General features: G+C 34.2%; 1 protein-coding gene across 2 annotated transcripts in view; it reads right to left on the reverse strand.

The window, feature by feature from the left end:
- Positions 1 to 1116: 1116 nt before the first annotated feature.
- LOC105360045 (probable RNA methyltransferase CG11342) overlaps positions 1117 to 21192 on the reverse strand; it is an 84706-nt gene continuing 64630 nt past the window's right edge. For both annotated transcript variants that reach the window (XM_011496823.1, XM_011496830.1), the window contains exons 2-4: positions 5867 to 6078; positions 2205 to 2411; positions 1117 to 1612 (exon numbers count right to left, since the gene is read on the reverse strand). In XM_011496823.1, coding sequence (XP_011495125.1) covers positions 1250 to 1612; positions 2205 to 2411; positions 5867 to 6078 — 782 coding nt within the window. In that variant the 3' untranslated portion in view covers positions 1117 to 1249. The remainder of the gene's footprint in view (positions 1613 to 2204; positions 2412 to 5866; positions 6079 to 21192) is intronic.

Consider the following 21192-nt stretch of genomic DNA (forward strand, 5'->3'; position numbering starts at 1 on the left):
GACAATACAAATTTGCGTAGACTATAATATGTTATAATCAAATATTTATCTGCCTTCGACGGTTAAGAACATGCATTAATTAATTGGATTACATACATGATTTTTAATGGTAAAAAAGTAGTCTCTTTAATCGAGAAAAAAATTTCTTGGAAAATGTTTTAATACAACTATTATAGGCATAAATGATTAAATTCATTTTGCCCTTTTCCATCATGATAATATATCTTTTTAAATTTCTAATTCAATATTATACCGTTTTTAATATTTTGCAAAATAAAAATACATGGTATTTGAAAAAAGCGAATGTTTAATTTGAATAATTCATACAATTTATAAGATTTTTTACTGATCCATTAGATTTGTTTACTTGTCAGTTTTATAGGCTAATGCTATGTATCAAATATATTTTCTATTACTTTACATTTTTAATCCAAGAAATTTACCCCCTCCCCCTCCATCTCTCTCTCTCTCTCTCTCTCTCTCTCTCTCTCTCTCTCTCTCTCTCTCTCCACTTTTCTATTTATATGTTTATTTATCTAAATCTTTTCTATTCTATTACGATAATCAATAAAAGGAGAAGTCATCTATAAAAAATATGCATATGTATTTATATTTATTGTAATAGTTTTCAACATACAATAATTTAGAATTTAGATTTTAGAACCAAAATTCATATCAGTAATAATCTGGTAAATACTTCCATACACATGTATCAACGCATCTTTTTTTTTTCGTCTTTTCGCTTTTCAAACGGATGACTCGGCATAATTTTTCAGTAATATGACATTTCGAATCATTTTCATTAGCTGAAATAATAAAAAATTATTATTATCTAAGTTAAGATAAAATTAAAAGTTTCATTCGTCATTGATTTCAAAAATTTTCAAAAATGTTTTATATTTTATGTCAATTTCATCTCATTACGAAACTGGGTAAACTAATATATACTCCACGTTATTCGTCTTGTCTTCTTCTACTGTTTTCCTTTTTTTACCTTCAAGTAATAGATTGCCACAGCGAGCACGAATATCTCATTGAGCAAGAGGACTATTAAAATCATAACAAAGTACCACGTTTCCTTATCACGGATGAAGTGATCACGGATGAATATTGTGGAAAGTGATCTTGTTTACAGGTGTCATCGAGTCGGGAAGATATTTATTCGCCTTATTCGACGAACCTACGTAAGCCAAAAAAATTCAATGAAAGATGCTTCTGCACCGAGAGTCTCCAGTGTCGGAAAATTACGTCACGCCGAGTCTTCGTGCGTCCGTTCATCGTGGCATCTCTTGTACAGTATCAACCTTCTTTGCCATTCGTTCTTCTCGGACACGTGAAGCCTTCGGAACTTGCACTGATCCCTCAGGATCTTTTCAATGTGCCGTTGCACCTCGTCCCGATACTCAAGGCCTTCCAGGAGGGGGAAGTCCCCGAGGTTGGCTCGTCTCAAGCGGCGCGCGGCGCTTCGATAGCAACGCCAAGGCTGCGGCTCGACCAGCACTACCTCGCTGCAGGAGCAGACGTCCCGAAGGAAGAGCTCCAAGCCCGCGTCACCCTTGTTCAGGTGGATCCACATCGTTATCGAGAAGCAAAAGCTGGCGTCAAAGCGTTTCTGTAAGATCACAAAAGTCTTTAGACCGTTGAAACGAGGAATTCATGATTAATCTCCCCATTGTTGATGGTAAGTTGATAGTAATAAATAACAATTTATCCTGAAATAAAATATGCTCGTCGCTTTATTATTTAATTTAATTTAAATTAATTTTTTTTTTATTTTGTTCATTTTACTGACTTTAACAAAAGTTTTTATAATTAAAGGCTAACTCGATATTCAATCATAAAAGCTGTTGACATTTAGTTTTATTTCTCTCCGTCTCTCTCTCTCTCTCTCTCTCTCTCTCTCTCTCTCTCTCTCTCTCTCTCTCTCCGTCTCTCTTTATGTCGGATTCAATAGTGGTAAGAAGACATTTCAGCAATAATTATCACGACTCTCTTCAAATTTAATTATATGTAATTATTTTACAAGTTTCATTTTATAAGTGTCGAGCTTTTAATCATAGTTAATGCTGTTCAACATTAAACAAAAGTCTTTAAATGACAAATAGCACAATGTAAATGTTTCAAATTTACATGCTCTTTCAATGATTAACTTTGTAATAATAAATATTTCAGAATTATAATAGTGCAAAAGATAGTTTTCTAACCTTATGACGTTCGCTCAAATAAGATGATAGAACATTTTCACGATCATTGGAGAAGAAATCAATGCAAACAAAAGTCACCGATTCAAATTGATCATTTTTTTCCTGTGCCCGTTCGATTAGAACTGGATCGAGATCAATTCCAATAATTGAAATTTTTCGCTCCGGAAGATTTTTGCTCAAGAATTTGTAGAGTTCGAGCGTTAGATCCTGAAATGAAACATTAATAAAGTAAAATCTCGATAAAGTTGAATATTTCTATCTAATTAAAAGTAAATGTTGATATCAATATTGTCGGGATTTTTATAGGAAAATTTTTTTTCTCGAAATATTATTATTTATTGCCGTATTTATTGGAAGGTCCTCATTTAATGGCAATAATTATATTTATAATGATTTTATTTTACGCTCGAACATGGCAAACTGAAATTTGCTTTTTACCATTCGATCTAATCTTCCGTAATAAATGGCCAAACCTATCGCCCACGTGCACATCATGTGATGTCACTTAGATACATAAAAAATAGATCATGATAGAATATAGCTAAATTGATAAATTTATTCATTATGAGCAAACATTGAATGTCGAAGCTGAAATATTCCATTTTGAATTGTCGAAAAAGATTTTATACCTAACACCTTTGCTTACCTATACAACAATACTAATTGTTATTAATTATAATACGTAATTACTTGCATTGCTTTCATCAATATAATATCATGCGAACATATATTCCAAGTTATCATTATTATTTTTTCAGCGACAAAAAATTATACTCAAAATTGTACTATACAAATTAGCAAATTTATAAATTACAAAAATAATATTATGACCTTAAAAATAAAATAATAAAATTGTCCTCGATTCTGTGTATTAAAGCAGAGAAAAGACCTACGATAATTTAATGAATATTATTTTACTATTTTATCAAAGTATTTATTTAACTATTATTTGATTTCAAATTAAAATATATATTTTCATTGAAATCTATTTGCCGATAATGAATTTAAAATTTATAATTATCCAAAAATTGCTGTGGATTAAACTATTTCATTAAGCATTTGTTAAATATGGTTATTAATCTGAAACAATAATATTCGAAATACATTTATCAAAAAGGTTTTAAAGAAGAATGATATTTCCTCGATTATTTACCCGAATTAGTTAAGTACGTAACCCCCTATAACAGTTAAGGACTATACAATAATACTTATAAAGCTTTTCTCAAAAAATACAATCCATTGTTGATTTATTCTCGCAATTAATATGGAAAAAATGCGCATCATTCTTTCATTGTTATGCTTTACCGTGGACAGAAGTGACAAAATAAAATATTAAAATTGAATAAAATATTAAAACTGAAATCGACTCGTAAATTTCTCCGGCGGCTCTTCTCTTGCCTTCATTATTGCGAGTGTTTCGAAGAAGCCGGAAGTAGACGATCCACATTCCACTTTTCTATTTTCGCTCATTCCGTAATTAGAGCCTTCTCTTTTCTTCTCTCTCTCTCTCTCTCTCTCTCTCTCTCTCTCTCTCTCTCTCTCTCTTTAGATGGCCAGACGGTTTACAAATCAACGCTGTTGCTGCTGCTACTGCTGTTGCTACTACTGCTGCTGCTAGTACCACTACTACTATTACTACTACTACTACTACTAGTAGTAGTAGTAGTGTTGCTGCTACAGTCAATATAGTGGGACAAAAATAAAGAAACTGTAAATCGCGAAAGTTATAAGTCATGGGACTCGTCGAAACACGTTAATATTAAATTCATAATATAAGTATTATAGGAAAGAACATCATTCTCATCAAGTATTGATAAATTAAGAATAAAGAACTATAATCTATAATTCAAAGATTAAGTTATGAAAAAAAAAAAACGACAGTTTCTTGCCTAATTTTCTTTGAAGTGTAATGTACTCTTTATTTAAATAAATTTCTTACTTAAAACTTCAAATAATTTTTATCATTTCATATCTTATTTCACTAATATTTTACACACTAAAATTTTCGTTTTAATCTGTCAAGAGTATTATTTATTTCATAATAAAGATAAATTAAAATCTTTAGAATAAAAATAAATTCTTATATAACAAGTATTTTAAAATTGAATATTAAGATATTGTCTGCTAATTCAATTCAATCTAATTTTCTTTTAAAATATTTTTAAAAATTCGCTCAATTAGCTCAATCAAATGAAATTATATAATAATTTGTAATTATATTACATTAAACAAATAAGCAATAGAACAAGTAAAGAAAAAACTAAAATATTAAAAAAAAAATAATAATAAAAAAAAAATATAGTTTGTGCAACTCATGCAAGTAAACTTTGATTGTAATTATGTAGGTAGCTAATATTATTAATAACTATATCATAGAAAGCATTATTTACGAATTAGGTAAAATAATTTGCATAAAGTGATTTATTTAATAACTATTTAATGGTATCTACTATTAGAGTTTAACTCTTAATTAGTAATTTAAACTTATTAATTTGACATATTTGTTATAATCGTTATGTGCTATTATATTGGTGCAATTACTATTAAATTATAGAAAATTCATTACAAAATAAGGATATTATTATGATCAGTAATAATTAATTTATAATGAAATAAATGCGAGGAAAATGATAGTATTAAAATATTAATATTAAATAAAAAAAAAAAGAAAGAAAGGAGAAACATTCAATTTCTAATGCAAAACAAAAAGTAATACGATAAAATTCAATGAAAGACTAGTTTTCTGGTCTTTAGTTTTTTTGTTTTTATTCTTTTTTCTTTTCTCAATATTATAAGATTTTCTACATTACAGTGTGTGTAATATGAATTAATGTTTTTTTCTTATTACACGACTATTACTATATATTAAATCAATACGTTAATTTCATTTAAACACAATTAACCTGGATAAACTGAAGAAAAGCTTAAGGAAATGAAGGAGGTAAAGTGTTTTTATATTAATCGTGCCGTTTTGTTGAAAATCCCTTTCGTAAATCAGCATCTATAGTTAATCCTAAAATTAAGCAGACGTCAAAAGGATTTATTATAGCCGTCTTCCAGTAATTTTGGATAGATATTTTTAACCTACGTATCGATCGAGACTCTATTTACGATTTTGTTCCTAAATATATAATCTTTTATGTACTCTGTGTCATTACACACTTGTATAGTGGGTGTAAATGACAAGGCAATTGTTAAATGATGCGCCTTGAATGACTCATTCATTAGGATGCGATCAATAAAAAATTTGCTGCAATAAACGAACGATTTTAATTTGAGTATAATATTAAAATAATTGTAGTCGTAATTTACAATGTGATAAGTCGAAATTTATGCCTCAAAAATAATAATTTTGACACGGGGCCCTAAAATTTAAACGTACAGTAATTAATGACAATTGACCAATTCAAGCATTACGATCGACATCCTGAAGTAATATACATATTCATTGTGCATTATTAAATGTAAATAGTTTCAGCTTATATGTCTAAAAAAATTTGAATAACGCAAAGCTTTTAAAAAGTTTAATAAGGAATAGTGAGTAATCCAGACAAAAATGAGTCAGCAGCATTCATTGAGGCAATCGATTTCAAGTGGATTCCAATGCCGGCATTTCGTTATTCTCAGCTCTTAAAAATGTTGAAATAAGAGACGGTTCTCACCCCAGTATTACAGCCAATGTCCAAGGCGACGAACATCGGGGAGGGTCCCGCCGACTCGTAGATCGCTTCCGGAATTTGGCGCATGCGCTCCTCCGCCGGATGGAAGCGATAGTAGTCGATGAAGTTGCCGTGTCGGCTCGCTCCAGGCTCGGATCTCGATGATCCGGCATCCACCGGCTTCGACATCCTCGAGGATATTGCGTCAAGCGCACCTGAAATGACGTTTACCCCGATGACATCACTGAGTTCCTCTTTTTTTATAAAATAAAAGAGAGGGAGTTACGCATTCATCGATGACTTGGAACTCTGTTTATTTTAAATGTTTAGTTACCACGACATTGACAATAATGAAATATATACAGATAATGATGATGATGATGATGATGATGATGATGACGATAAAATATATCTTTTTTTTTTTTTTGCAATTACACACATATTTAAGTATATTTAAGTTTTGAGAAAATAAGCTTTTTTATGATATCGTTTGCTTATACAATGAGTTTGGAATAAATATTTTATAAATATTTTTACAAAAAATTACATATCTATATTCTATATTACAAATTGTTATTCGAAACACAATTTTTTTTATTCAAGTATTTTATTAATGACACGTGGTTTTTGGTAATATGTATTATTATTATTTTAAAAAGAAAAACATCTTATGTCTAAACTAATATAAATATATTTTAAATAAGGCAAAATTTACAATAATCTAGTTGAATGTACATTATTTTCATACATAAACAAAAATACAACAAAATGGTTTCAAAACAAAAATTTATCAAAATTAAAAAAAAAAGTTCTTTACTGCTGCTACACGTTAAATTTAAGAAATAGAAACTTTAAAATTTATAACTATAATTATTTCTATTAAAATACACAATATTTAAGCAGATGTTGTTTAATCATAAATAATTTATTTTTAAAATATGAATTAAATCATACGTAATTTTCATTTCATTTTGTATGGCATTATGTTATTGGAATTAAATTTATATTATTGGCAAAGTGGTGTTAAAATGAAATTTAAATAAAAATGGCACACAAATGATAATACAGAAAATATTACAAAAGAGATAATTTATACGAATATCATCTTAAAAAATATGTTTCATGCTTATTTTCATTAATTAATCATTTCCTTTTCCCCCAATGCGATACGCACAGCTACACATAAACAAGGATATTGCTTGAATGAATAAAATTGTAATACGAAAGATATTTTTATTATCATTCGTGTAGCTTCATGCATGTACGCTGAAAGTTGGAGGAGAGTGGTAAATTAGTTAAGAAAATCACATACATAAGTATTGTTATAAATATTTAATTTTCGTAATTCTCTATCTATCACACTGTCGAAACGTGCTAAAAGCCAAACCGATAAGATAATTTATCTTTTCATATTGAAATAGATCGCTGTAAGCAGCTATTTCGTTATTATTATCTTCAAAGTATACATTGAGAGATAATATATATATATATATATATATATATATAAATGATGTTGTAGTTTATAACGGATCTTATGCTAAGTTATTTTTATTTATTTATTCATCAATTATTTGTCTACATAACGCACAATTGCAGTTCATTTGAAAAATGACTGTTGTTGAATTAGGCGTAATTTAATTTCTTTACATTCTTATGATGCTTTATTCTTGTTTATAAACATCGATTTATTAATTGCAAATTTTATAACTTTAATAACTTTTACACGCAATGAAATATTCTACCGACAATCCAATTATATTTGTAAATATATTGAAAATACAATATTTTTATAAACGAAAAACATAAGAAAATTTTTATGAACTGAGAATAGCATTTTTCATTAAAAAAAAAATCCGAATAATTAATATCAAGCATATTTATAAAATAATTAAGTTTTATATATCTCAAATTATTAATTAAATCAACTTGAAATGAACACGATAAAATAGACAAAATTTAAATGAAAAATGTAAAAGTTACATAAGCACTTAAACAATCCATTGACATGCATGTGCAATGAAAAATATTAGAAAATTTATTGGTTTCGTACTTTATAGTATAATACTGAGAAATACTGCATGGCTGCTATATATATAGATTAAATTTTTTAAAAATAATCATATATATGCATAATAGATTTACAATTATTTCATTGCAATGAAATCCAATCAGATGATTATAACATTCATTATAATATTCTCAAATTCAAGTGTATGTTATGTTTAATATTAAGAATGTTTCGCTTTTAACGCTCGTATAACATATTTAATGTTTCGTTTTTCTTCATAATTTTGTAATAAATAAAATAATGTCGCTAAAAGAATTACAAATACAAATGAGTAAATAAGCATTTTATAAAAATATATATAAAAATATGCAAAGTAAATACATAGAAGTATTTTACGTGACTTTATACCGGATTCTTTATGTAATTGATTCCAGTAAACAGTTCTTCAAATATTCAATACGTTTAAAAATAAACTTTAGTTTATCTTTACAACATGTATTGACACGATATAAAATGTTCGCTATACAATCACAACTTAATAAAAAAAAAAATTTATATTAAAAATAGCTTGCCCAATAACTGTCAATTTTGTTTTTATTACGAATCAATTTCTCAACTAGTAGAGAAGACTCTTTAATGAAGTATCAACCGTAAAGTTAATATTGGGAAGGTAAGAATGTAAAGTTTCATAGCAAATGGCTAAGCGTTTTTACTTTCTTTCTTCATAAAAGAGAGAGAGAGAGAGAGAGAGAGAGAGAGAGAGAGAGGGGGGGGAGAATTAATGCCATCCTGCCTTCGTTGAGTAATAAATCATTTGTCACCTCGAGCAATTCAAAATATATATATCATTGAATCGTTCGTATCAAATTGTTTCGAAAAGCAAGTAGAGGTACTCGTCATTTCATCAGCGATTCATCCGGCAAATAGAGTCATTATTTAATTTATTGAATAAAATTATAAACATATAAAGCAGCGTGAAAATTAACATGGACTTTGCATATTAAATAAAATCTCGATGAGAAAAGACGTTCGAAATTTGAATATCGTTACGTGGCCAATATAAACGGTAAAAATATGATTGATAGTCTGATTAACGTTTAGTGTTCCATCGCATTTCCTTTCGTCGGACGCTCTTTTTCGCTAATATTTTTATGTCGATTATTTTATTGGCCTTTTTCAGATATCTTAAACCGTGTATGGGCGAGGATTTATTCAAGATAAAAATATACTAATTAGAGTGTATTTGATTAAATTTTCAATTAAAATGTCATAATAAATCTGTGGTTTTTTTAAATGAACAAGATGCAGAGGTAGGAAATTGAGGTAGGAATTTTAGTAAAATTTAATATAATTTAGTTCAATTTTAGTTTCACGTATAGTATTTTTTTTTTCTTTTTCAGAATCGTATTTGTATGCGATAAGCATAATTAATGGTTGTAGTGTGAAAAGTACCATATGAATTATTATACATTTAGAATTGGAAAAAAAGCTTATGTCATGAATACTAATAACAGAAAATATTTTTTTTTCTAAGATATTTCAAGATATTATTAAATAAATTGTATAAAGAAAAAGTAAATTCGTAAGCCATAATTGTCATTGTGAGACGAATATTTATTATTTGCTTGTCTCAATGTAATTGTGAGAATGTTATAAAACATTTAGGAGAAAAGAGAAGAAGAAAAAAAAGAAATTAATTTATGAAAAATCGCCTTTAATATACAAGAGTTTGTTAAAATCATGGCCTTTGCAAATTCATTCCAATTACTGTGTAAAAGTACTGGTCATCGAAAGGGGACTCAGCCTCCATCCTGACACGAAGGTCATCGTTGCGACCTCATCGGCGAACGGCTCGCGCGCGGTGCTGCCGTCTCGCGGCCGAGGCCAGAGTCACCCTCGAGGTCCCGCCAAAATCTCGTCCTCGATGCCGAGGCGAAGGTGAAAAAGCAGAGCGAAGAGGATTTGCTAAGAGCGGAAGACGTAAAATAAGTCGCGACGGGAGACTGCCCGCGAACCACACCGGCCACCGCCGCCGTGACCTTCGACTCCTCGGGAACGAGGTTGAGGCAAGAGCGCGAAAAATCTATCGATCGCTTCCTTTTTTTTGTTTTGTTTTTTTTTTCTCTTCGGTCGGCTTTCTTCCGCCGACAATCTTCGACATTTCGCAACGAGGTGCAAGGAATCGGTCGATCGAGTCCGACTCGATTGGTTCTCAATTGCCGATCGGACAAACGAGGTTGCACAACGTCGAGTGAAAATTTGCAGGAACTGCTAGATGATTTATCGGTCATGCTTGGAAGAAACGATTGAGCTCATGAGAAATTGCCACTTTTCCGAAGAGAAAGTGTGACCGAACACTGGCGTTTTAAAATATTATTTCAAAGCCAGTGTTTTAAAAATAGGCAGTCTCGGCTTCCCTAACGATCCTCTTCACGCTGCAATACATCATCCACGGGAAATTGTCTCGAGGACGCGTCCCCAAATCGATCTTAATCGTAAAATTGCCGATTTTACCGCTCGTTTATCGACGAATGGAAATTCACGCGGTTACGCCCTCAGGCTCCTTTATTATCTGCCCCTTTCTCTTCCTCCTCCTCATCCTCCTCCTCCTCCTCCGCCACCGCTACCACGACCACCATCACCATTCTCCACCACTAAAAGAGAAATGCTCTCGCGTGTCTCCGCTTCGTGAGCGTAGGATGCCGAGAAGGCGCACGCGTCGTCCAGGTATACAAACGCGGCTTCCTCATTGTCTGACTACAAGGCGAGAGGATCTATGGGTGCGTCGAGAAGACCTTGGCCCTGTCTACATTGTTGCCCCTCGGCTGCAACGGCTACAATGCAGCTCTATAAACTAGAGAGATCCACTTTGCCTCGGACTTTGCTTCTTCTTCTTCTTCTTCTTCTTCTTCTTCATCTTCCTCTTCATCTTCCTCTTCTTCTTCTTCTTCTTCTTCTTCTTCTTCCTCTTCTTTTTCTTATTCTTCTTCTTCTTGTTCTTCTTCCTCCTCTTCTTCTGCTTCTTCTTATTCTCAGTTGTCCGCTCTAAATATCATGCGAGAGAAATACGCGGCGAATGTTAGATGGCGAAGGTTACGATATATTTGAATTTGTTTGCTATATATTTTGGAAAATGTTGAAGGAAGCGCACATCCGCAGTGGCTGCTTATATAACGCAACTCGATCGAACTTTATTATTATGTGTCGAATGCACATCACGGCGTCGAGTTATTGGGTAATCGTTTGTTGTTCAAACCGCCGAGATTTCAATATTAACAACAAGAGCAAGAAAGTAGGATTTTCCAAACTATCGTTGCGCGAATGAATAATCATTGCCGTGACACTCGATGCTCCTCAACCATAATCGAACGAGACAATTAAAGCAAAGAAGATGAAAAAAGAAGAAAAAAAGATTCAAATTTATAACTTATTTCTACGTAACTTGTTATAAACGACTTTTTATTTTCTTCCCTCGATCAATTATTCCCGCGAGCATTGAAGTCTAATTGCAAAATAACACTCATTGTGAATCATTTTGTAGCAAGCTGCATTTAAATTATCAATGTTTATTCTTCGTTGTATTGCATAGTACATTCGCGCGTTAATCGTTAAAATAAATCGAGCGTTTTCAGGCCGTAACGGTAAGGAGAAATAATTATATACGTTAAGCATGAATAACGACTGAATTTTTGATAAAGGATGCTTGAAGAATCGACGGAGGTTGGGATTGCATTTTAGGTTATTTTCATCCCAAGGGGACAATGCGAATTACCGGATCCTTCCGGCGCATTTCCTTTTGTCTTTCATCCAAGTCGATCGAGCATAATATACCTCTGCTATGCATTTCGAATTGTTATCCATAAAATCCAAATGAGATATTGCGATAATAGTTTCGAACGGATAATCAAGCCGAGGGAGGAATTGAAATTACGGTTCGGCACTTGAAACTCGCTGAATCTCGCGAAATCCACTTTTTGAAAATTAATGCCCACGATAGAGGAAAAGCCGTGGGATGAGATGATTTCGCTTGAGCGCAGTCAATTAAAGTCTCATGTAAATATGAGGATTCCATTATACAAACAATAAACGAATCGACGACATTACGTTCTAAGCAAGCTATAAAAATAAGAAAAAGTCCTACGCGTTATTCCGTGTTATTATTTTTATTTTTGATAGTACTGGAATATTGTTGATTGCAGTAGAATTCAAATATTTAGCGATATACAGGTGGTGGTAGAATTTTATCGAAATATTATGCTAGTAACCAGTGTATTTTATCTAACTAAATAGATTTCGGCTTCAGTCCTTTGTCGGCAGTGTCAAAAACATTGTTTCACATAAACGTCATCTATACGAGGCTGTCATACCAAGGCCATGAGTAGGAATATTTTTTTAAATTAACTTGATGAATAAACCACCAATGCACTCGACTCTCTCTCTCTCTCTCTCTATCTATCTCTCTCTCTCTCTCTCTCTCTCTCTCTATCTATCTATCTATCTATCTATCTGCAAGCTATTTCTTGATATTGAAACGACACACGGTATTTCTTCGGAATATACGAGGGTGAGTCGATAACCTCTCGAGAACTCGTACCTCGCGCTCAATAAGAACAATTATAGAAAATGCCAACAGCTGGCTCGCTGAAACGCGCCATCTTTCAACATTATTAATTGATTTAATTATTAAATGGAATTGAAAGTAGCGATAATAAATCGCGCTCGCTATGGTCGGCCAAGATGATAAGCTGCTTATAAATATGAACGGACGAGCGTGCGTTCATTTTTGCACACAATCGATAAGGATTGGAGAATCGTTGAGTAAGAGTGAATTGAGCCATAATGCCGGCGACTTAATATTTGCGAATATTCCAAGCACTTACGGCCGATTAAGTAAATGCGCCAAACTCTGCTTTTATCAAACAGCTTGCCGATAGCGCAATTTCGTCGATGAAAGTAAAAAAAAAAAAAAGGGACGAGGCGCCGAAAGCAGCGCGTATCCCCATTCGTCGTGCACCGAAGACTGACGAAACCTCTAGGCAAAACAATAGCAAACATTAGTGTGCATAATCGTGTAATTGTAATTGCGCAGCGCAGTGTAATTGACGAGAGAAAATATACGGAGGTCGGGAAACCCGCGCCCCTCAAGCTCTTCTTCATCAAGCCCGCAGAGAAAGCCAAGAGATTTTCTTGAGGCAATGGTATGTGCGTTCCTTAGTATTGTCGTTGTCGTCGTTGTCGTCGTTGTCGTCGTCCCTCATCGTACCTCATTGTCCCTCATCGTCCCTCATCGTCCCTCATCGTATTATTGAAATATGAAGTGGCCATCCGGGCACGCCGTCCAAGAGTGCATTCGCACACGGCACACGACGACACGGAGACGACGGCCATTGAGCCAATTGCGAGACCTCGGTCGTGCGCGCCTCTCTTCTCATTCCACCGCAAGCAGGTGTTGCACTCCTCCGTGCGTGGATTATTATGCGAGGAGCAAAGGACCACCTTGGCGTTCCTTCGGCCCTTCTGCCCCTCCATCTCCCCCTCCCTATCCGCGATGCTCTCTTACCCGGCCTCCTTTGACGTGGCGCACCTCACCTTCTTCAAGAGACAGCAGCGTCGTATTCGGCATGAACCAGAGTTCCGTACTTGCATCTGCCTCCTTTTCATTATTCCCAGCGGCGTGGAGTGACGTTGAACGCGGAATCAGATTACTTACCATTGCGACCGGATTCTTCAATTTTATCTCTTTCTCGTTGTCTTCGGTACGGACGGGGACGACATCCAGTCTTCGGTCATTCAAAACGATCCTTCAAAAAGATGGCCCTCCTTAAGGCTCGTTGGGATATTTTTATGGTGCACGCTCGTACATCGACTTCACTTTATTAAATGACATCTTGCTGGCGCGACTCTTATTAAGCATGATTCTTCTCCCTTTGCAAAGAGAAGAAAACAGAGAGAAAAAGAAGAAAAAGAAGAAAAAGAAGAAAAAGAAGAAAAAGAATCATTTTCTTGATCAATGTAGCAATGCTGTTTCTTCTCGATAGACGATGTACTCGAGCTCATCATATTTATCACGGTATTATCGTTATTTCTAAACGATTGCAAAAGCGAAATGGATAATATTATATTACGTTCGCCAATAAATTAATAGTGATCGGATGGTGATGAGGCTATACTTAAAATTATATGACCAGCAGCACTTTGACATCCATTAATACATATGGTTTAATAATTATTTGTCAAGGTGTAGCGAAGCCAATAACGAAGCCACGTTAACGATTTTCCTCAAAATGCCACGGTTCACCGATTCGTTGTGTATTTACTATCGCGTATCCCTAATATAAACAACAACAAAACAGAAAACAAAAACAAAAACATAAAACAACGAGCTCGTCACCCCTGCAGTTTCCAGCAACTGCGCGCGCGCGCGCGCGCACACACACACACGTCAAATATCTTAATTTCAGTGAACAATGTAAACATCACATCCGATAACAATCTATTCCCTTATGATAAATCGATCGAAGGCATCTCCGATCCGGCAGGAAAGTGTACGTGCATTATGCGACAATCTGACGCGGCACGTAAGCTGCAACGACTTTTCCGAATTTCGTATGCCGCCGTGCATTATTCATGGACTACCGAGGCTCTTCTGCATATTCGCTGGATCCTTTCTTCTCGTTGCGGCACCTGATAACTCGGCAGCTGAAGCCGACGATTTCCTCTTCGAGCTTATCCTAACCCCCCCCCCCCCCCCCCCACCCCACCCCCCCCCCCTCTAAATCATTAATTATTTATACGTTTAATATTTTTATTTTGCGGCAGATGTATATAATGCAGCCTAGCGACACCAAGATAACGAGGGAATTACGACAGAACGCGCCTTCCAGCGCCGATGATAATGCGACTATCGTCGTCGAGATGTTGCAGCCGCTTGGCATTTACGCGAGTATAAAGCAACTCTCCTCCTTCCCCTACCTTTGGCCATCCTCCCCAATAATATTGTGTGGTAATTGGCCGCCGAGAGGAATTGCATTCAATGAAGTGAAGATACTGGTGTAATTTAGGGATCAGATGGGTGAACCGAATGCGTGCATAGTTTTCTTCATATATACTTTGGCCATATATACGATGTTGAGGAATTTTTTTACATGCGATTAGTGACGATCCGATCGATTGCTTAACAAAAAAAAAAAAAAAAAAAAAAAAAAAATTTGCATCGACGCGCCTCTCCTTACCGCCCCAATGAATTATGAAAGATTAAACTCCGATTCGTTTAGAAAGATATTTTTGCACAGCAACGGAGTAAGTAAGTTTTACCTTAATATCCTCACGTAGTTGGGCAACGTACTATACCGATTTTACATTTATCTATGACATGCTGTTGATGCCAATTAAAATATGTTACAAAATGCTTTGTGTACCTTCGAGCTGTAACGATATGTGAGCTTAATATCCGCAAACATTGACAATTTAAGATATCACACGACGTACACAGTTATCTAGAATGGACTTGAGTCGACTAAAGCGGTAATTACACAATTATGATTACCTGTAAAGTTACGAAGATCGGAGGCAAGATTAATAATTTTTGTCCTAAGCTTTCTATTATCGTAGGCCAACGTCAGCTCTCAAGTTTTTATATCTCCATTCGATATCTCTTGGCATGCAATTAATTCATTTTATGTCGCTTGCCGGTGATTCTCGACAATGCTTCTTCTATCATTCGAAATTCACCAGATGAAAGCATTTACGAATGGCATAGGCTGATGTAATATTTATTTTACATACTAAGGCTTATTTTTTCATTCTAATTTGAATTATTATTTTAATAATAATTGCATAAAATGAAAAGAAAAAAAAAATAAATTTTTTTTTTTCGTTTTCTGTTAATTGTTGTTATCTTATCGTAATGTAATTTAAAACTAAAATATAAGTAAAATACTTAATAAAATGTTATTTATGGCTATAATATTTCATTCTTATCAGAAAGTAAATTTTTATTAAACAAAAATCTAAATTTTATACATTATTAAGTACATTTTTCAATGTTGGTATTTTGAAAAATATAATAGATAAAAGTAAATAGTTTTGAAATAATTTAAATATTATTATCCTATGATAATAGAAAATTAAAGTTTTAAATGTATAAAGCAACTATCAGTTTTATATACTTAATAGTATTGACTTTTTTCATATACCAAAAATACCAAAGACATTAAGTAATCGAAAGTGGAATTATACATTTGATGAATTATGAAAATTAAACAACAAATTCAAACTCGGGACATCTAATGAAAGTATTGTACTCTATCGTTTAAACGAAAAATAAGTTTAATGAAAAGTTTAAAGAAAAATAAATATAATCTCCGAATAATTTTCAATATTTACAAAAGCTTCAATATAATAAATAATAATGTAGGTATATTCTAAGGCACATACATTCCAATAATCTTTCAATATTTTTGATAATATTTTGTAATAATGAGGTGGGTACTGTAATAATAAAAATTGTTAATTAATATTCAGGGATTAATATTAAGAATATAATGGATCGCAGAGTGTATTTTTTTTAAATTAATATTAATATAAATATTAGATTAAATTCAATATCTAAATTTTAAATATCACGAGGCTCTATAGGCTGTTTGATAAGTATAGAAGCATTTGCAAATAATTGGTTTTATCTTCAATAAATTACATTGTAAAAAGAATTATTTCTTTTCACAATTCGATCATAAGAGATTACATATTAAACTAGTTATTGAACAATCAATTCTACGCATTGTTACTATCTAATATATCTAATTAATCAGGCACCTTTCTTTTTAGTCGATATTTTTTTTTCTTCTACAAATGTAATTCATTTTTTCAAATTTACATCTTAAACGTTCAAGTTATTTATAGAAAAATATATAGATTTACTGGTAAAATATGAGAATCTTTTGTTCTCCTGTTTATGCGTACCCCAGCATTTTACTATACAACAATCTACAACACAATATTCATCAATATTATTTTAATCGGTAGCCTTTACTTCAAAAGTTTTCAATTCCAATGTATTATTGTTTCTTAATTGGTATTATTTTATAAGAAATTATCCTTACCATATATATATATATATATATATATATATATATATATATATATATATATATATCGTTTATTTTCGAGAAATTATGCAGTTACAACACATTATTTAGAGAATTGCAGAGGGCATTCGATAGGCACATTTTAGTGCTTTTATTTCTAATGTTTATTGTACAGCGATGAAATAAATAGTGACGATATTAATAATGAGAATAAAAATAACCAGCAGATATTATGTCGCTATCGATAAAGGTAGTAAAACGATAGACAGGAAATATCGGTGACTTTTCTAGGATGTGCGCATATATTCAACGATTTATGCAAACGAATAATCACATTGGAATACACTGGCGATAAAAATAATTTAGCCGAACCTTCGGTACCACCGAAACCAGTTTCAATATCTTATCGTACATCAGCATGACACTTATCAAGTTCAGTTTTCAAGAAGGTCATTTATAATTGAGGTAAATTATTCGACTTAATTGCCGTCAGCTCGCTCTCCCACTGACATCGTACGGAAATAACAATTCGCCTCAGTATCCATCAGTTTTCACGACTCCGATTCGTCCGGCCTAAGCGTGTAAACATTTACACAATGAAAACGTAGTTCGATTAAAAAAAAAAAAAAAAGATCCGCCCATAAGGTGGTTCGGACAACCGAGAAAATTTTTCCTCTTTTAACAGGATTATTTCAAGCTCTTGAGTTGAGAAATCGAAGAAATTAAAAACACGTGTCGTTGGGAGGGGGGAGGGGAAGTTGTTCAATCTCCTTTGTTGGCGAGGCTTACTAAGTGAGGTACGTACTTATGAAATGTGTCATTTTTCGAGGGTACTCTATGGGACTTTGATTCATTAATAATTAAACACCGTATATTTTCATGATTCCCGTACTTTACGTTGCAATTACGTTCTTTAGAAAATATTGTTGAATTGTTGATGAAAAGATTCTTAGATTATTTGATCGCCGACATTGAAATTTAACTCCAAGAACACACTTCCTGCAATCGCTAAATGCAGTTGCATTATTAAAAATATAAATAAATATATATATATATATATATATATATATAGTCAATTTCGACTCTGTCCAGTCTACATTGAGTAATCTATGTAAAGATTGTTTTCTCTCTCTCTCTCTCTCTCTCTCAAATTTTATCGCTCTTTATAGACTTGAGAAACTGTGAGTCGTCGGCAGCTTCAGCCTGCCAACGAAATTGTGAAAGAAATATTATAATTTGACTCGACATTTGGTCGGCATTTTACTACGTCATGCTAAATAATGATATAAAATATCGGGAAACCCAGTAACTCCTCTTTAGTTTTCAAAATTTCTAGTCTTAATCTAAAATTTTTACAGCGTGGGAACATATCAGTGCTTAGTTAAATATCTTCCTTACTTCATTCACAATTATCTGTGCAATCCTCGTTACGTACCGACGATTTTTCAGAATTGGTTTTACGAGCTCCCTTAAGGTCATTTTCAAAATCGTAAAAATTTCATTTACGATCCATGCATGTAAAAAAAAAAAAAAAAGTCAAAAAAAAAAAAAAGGAAATTACATGGATAGTATATGTGAAGATTTTTTTTTTTTCGGAGGTGGAATAAAAAAAAAGGAATGAATAGTACACTTATATTGTACATATGGCAGTTGTTGTTTCGCTCGATCACAGCATGAAGTAGCACGTAGTAAAATTTTTGAATATTCAACAAGTATGTTGAATATTAAACGAAGCATTCTTACTTCTAATATTAATTGAATATTATTTCAGCGAATTTACACAAACTGAATGGGCTTTGACACATTTCTTTTCTCTCGGACAATACGACCACGCAAACGTCTAGCCTAGAAGAGTGCACGGGAAAAAATATTGACAGTCCAATTGGCCAATACGAGACATTTTCATAAATCGGCCACGGTATTCCGATATCCGACCCGCCTGCCTCTTCTCTTTAGACAGCGCAGCATCAGCAACAGCATCAGCAATAGCAATAGGCAGCAATAACAGCAGGAAAAACAGCGGGGAAAAAAGCCCGGTGCGCGATGAAAGAAGGTGCGCCGGAGAAAAGCGTCGCAGCGTGTCGAAACACGCGTTTCCGGGCGCAGACCATATAAATTGACCCGGCGACGAAACTTGGAGACGTGAAAGCCCTCGTTAGGGGTTAAAGGGCTGATACGGAAACACCGAGGGCAAAATGACAGCTGTTTTGCGGGGCTCGTGTCCTCCTCTTGTCTCTATGTTTCCTCGGGTCGTCGCCTCCCGCGGCGAAGACAAGGAGACCGGTCAGGAATGACGGCAGTTTACCGAGGGGGACGATGCACCCCCGGAAGTCAAAGACACGATGGCCCTCCCTTTCGCGCGGAGACTGTGTATTATTGGCCCCGGGGTTCCTTCGACGCCTTGCCAAAGTATAGGAATCGTTTGCGTGACGCACTAAACACGTTCCTAACGTAGTGGATCCGGCTGGATGAGACGGGCAGGAGGGAGAGGGTGGAGAGGGATGAGCGGGGAGGGGGAGGAGGAGGAGGAGGAGGAGGAGAAAAGAGAAGCCTGATTTTTCTTCTTGATAACAACTGCAGTGACGCCACTTTTGGGACGATGCTATTCTCTTCGGTTTCGTTAAGCGCGAAGGAGCGAGAAAGTAACGGAACTTGGTATTGACCTCGGCACCGTATGGTCCGCGTATTTGCGGCTCTACAAAGTTTCGGCAGCTAACGAATGGGCTAATGTACGTACGAGGGAGACAGTTGGCACGTCGGAACGTCATTATTTTCGCTTTGCCGTTATTTCGCTAGGGAGCGATTCCTCTTCGTTTGCACTTTGCATGAAAATTTCAGCACTAGGTACGACGTTAAATTAAAATAAATGACTTTCGAAAGTCGTTCAAAAGCGCTCGTAATAAATATTTCTTTGCTTCGTTACGAACAAGTCCCGTATTTGTGTTGGTTAGAGGAGTCGCGTTGGACAACGAGATCCAATGAATTTATAAGCGAATATTTTTTAACGCTTTATCGTTGTTCTATAACAATTGGCTTAACTAATAAGTAAATAATGGCCAACAAAGTCCATTACGTCTCAATGTTCGTGTTGAGGTACATTTTCCACCGCTGATTTTTCAAGAGCCACGACGTCGTTCTTTAAAAATAATGAACTTAAGCGTTTCAGTGTCAGACGTACCACCAGTCGGTTTGGCCGTTTGTCATTTCGTCTCTTCTTTGAAAGAAGAGTCTAAATTTGACCAATTTAGGCTGTAGAACATGGAGTTCCTAACGGGTTTTCGAGCCATCGACGCCTTGACCGTATACACCAACTATGCGGTAAAATCGTCCTTCGAATAGAAAAAGAAAAACCTCGACACTCGCCGACACTGTTCGCCTCGAACGTTAAATAGTAATGGTATCTTAAGTAAAATTAGAAGAAGAAGAAAAACGGAAGCTGAGCCTTCGTTTTTGCGAGGTGCGCGATCCGACTTCCGGCTCGCGGCGGGCGGGCTTCCGAACGCGGAGCCGTCCGAGAAAATGAAATCCCCTGGATGCCAATCGCGCATGCACAAACTGTACCGACAAAGGCTCATATACCTGACAGGTCTGGTGCTGACGTATACCTGATGCGCTCTTCCTGTCCTCCTTCTCCAGTGAGCTTTTCACGCCGGAAATACAGGGTGTACACGCGCTTTTGTCCCTCTTCTCTTTTTCACTCATTGGCGCTCGAGAAATGTTGTATTAAAGACTTTTTCATAGCCCGGCGTTTCTTGCCCTTTTTTCATACTTCCGCCACCAACGCGCTTAAGTTCTTTCATACGACAGCCTCCTGTGCGGCATTAGAGGTCTTTTTTTAAAAGCTAAGACTTCTTGTGCGATACGCTTGGAGATTATTTGTGATTTTATGGTCTGTCGGTGGGAAAGTGCTGGAGTAGAAATTTTCCTCATTTTAAGCGAGCCTATGGATACTATAGTCAATCACTTGCACGACTTTATCATTTCATAATGATATTATTAGTGGCTTAATAAACGTGTAATTTATTCCTTAATTAGTTAAACAATAGAAAATAAAAAATATATATCAGAACTCGGATTGTTAATGGTTGGCGGGAGAAGGGTATTGCCAAGCAAGAGTATATTTATAAATAATTTATCATTTTAAGTTATTAATAACATTTCTTTAGTCACACAATCGTTATTACTAGATGTACTTAGGCATAATGTTGAAGAAAAGTTTGATAAATGTAGAAAAA

The sequence above is a fragment of the Ceratosolen solmsi genome, unplaced genomic scaffold (genome assembly GCF_000503995.2).
Source record: "Ceratosolen solmsi marchali unplaced genomic scaffold, CerSol_1.0 scaffold10, whole genome shotgun sequence".
In the NCBI taxonomy this organism is placed as follows: domain Eukaryota; kingdom Metazoa; phylum Arthropoda; class Insecta; order Hymenoptera; family Agaonidae; genus Ceratosolen; species Ceratosolen solmsi.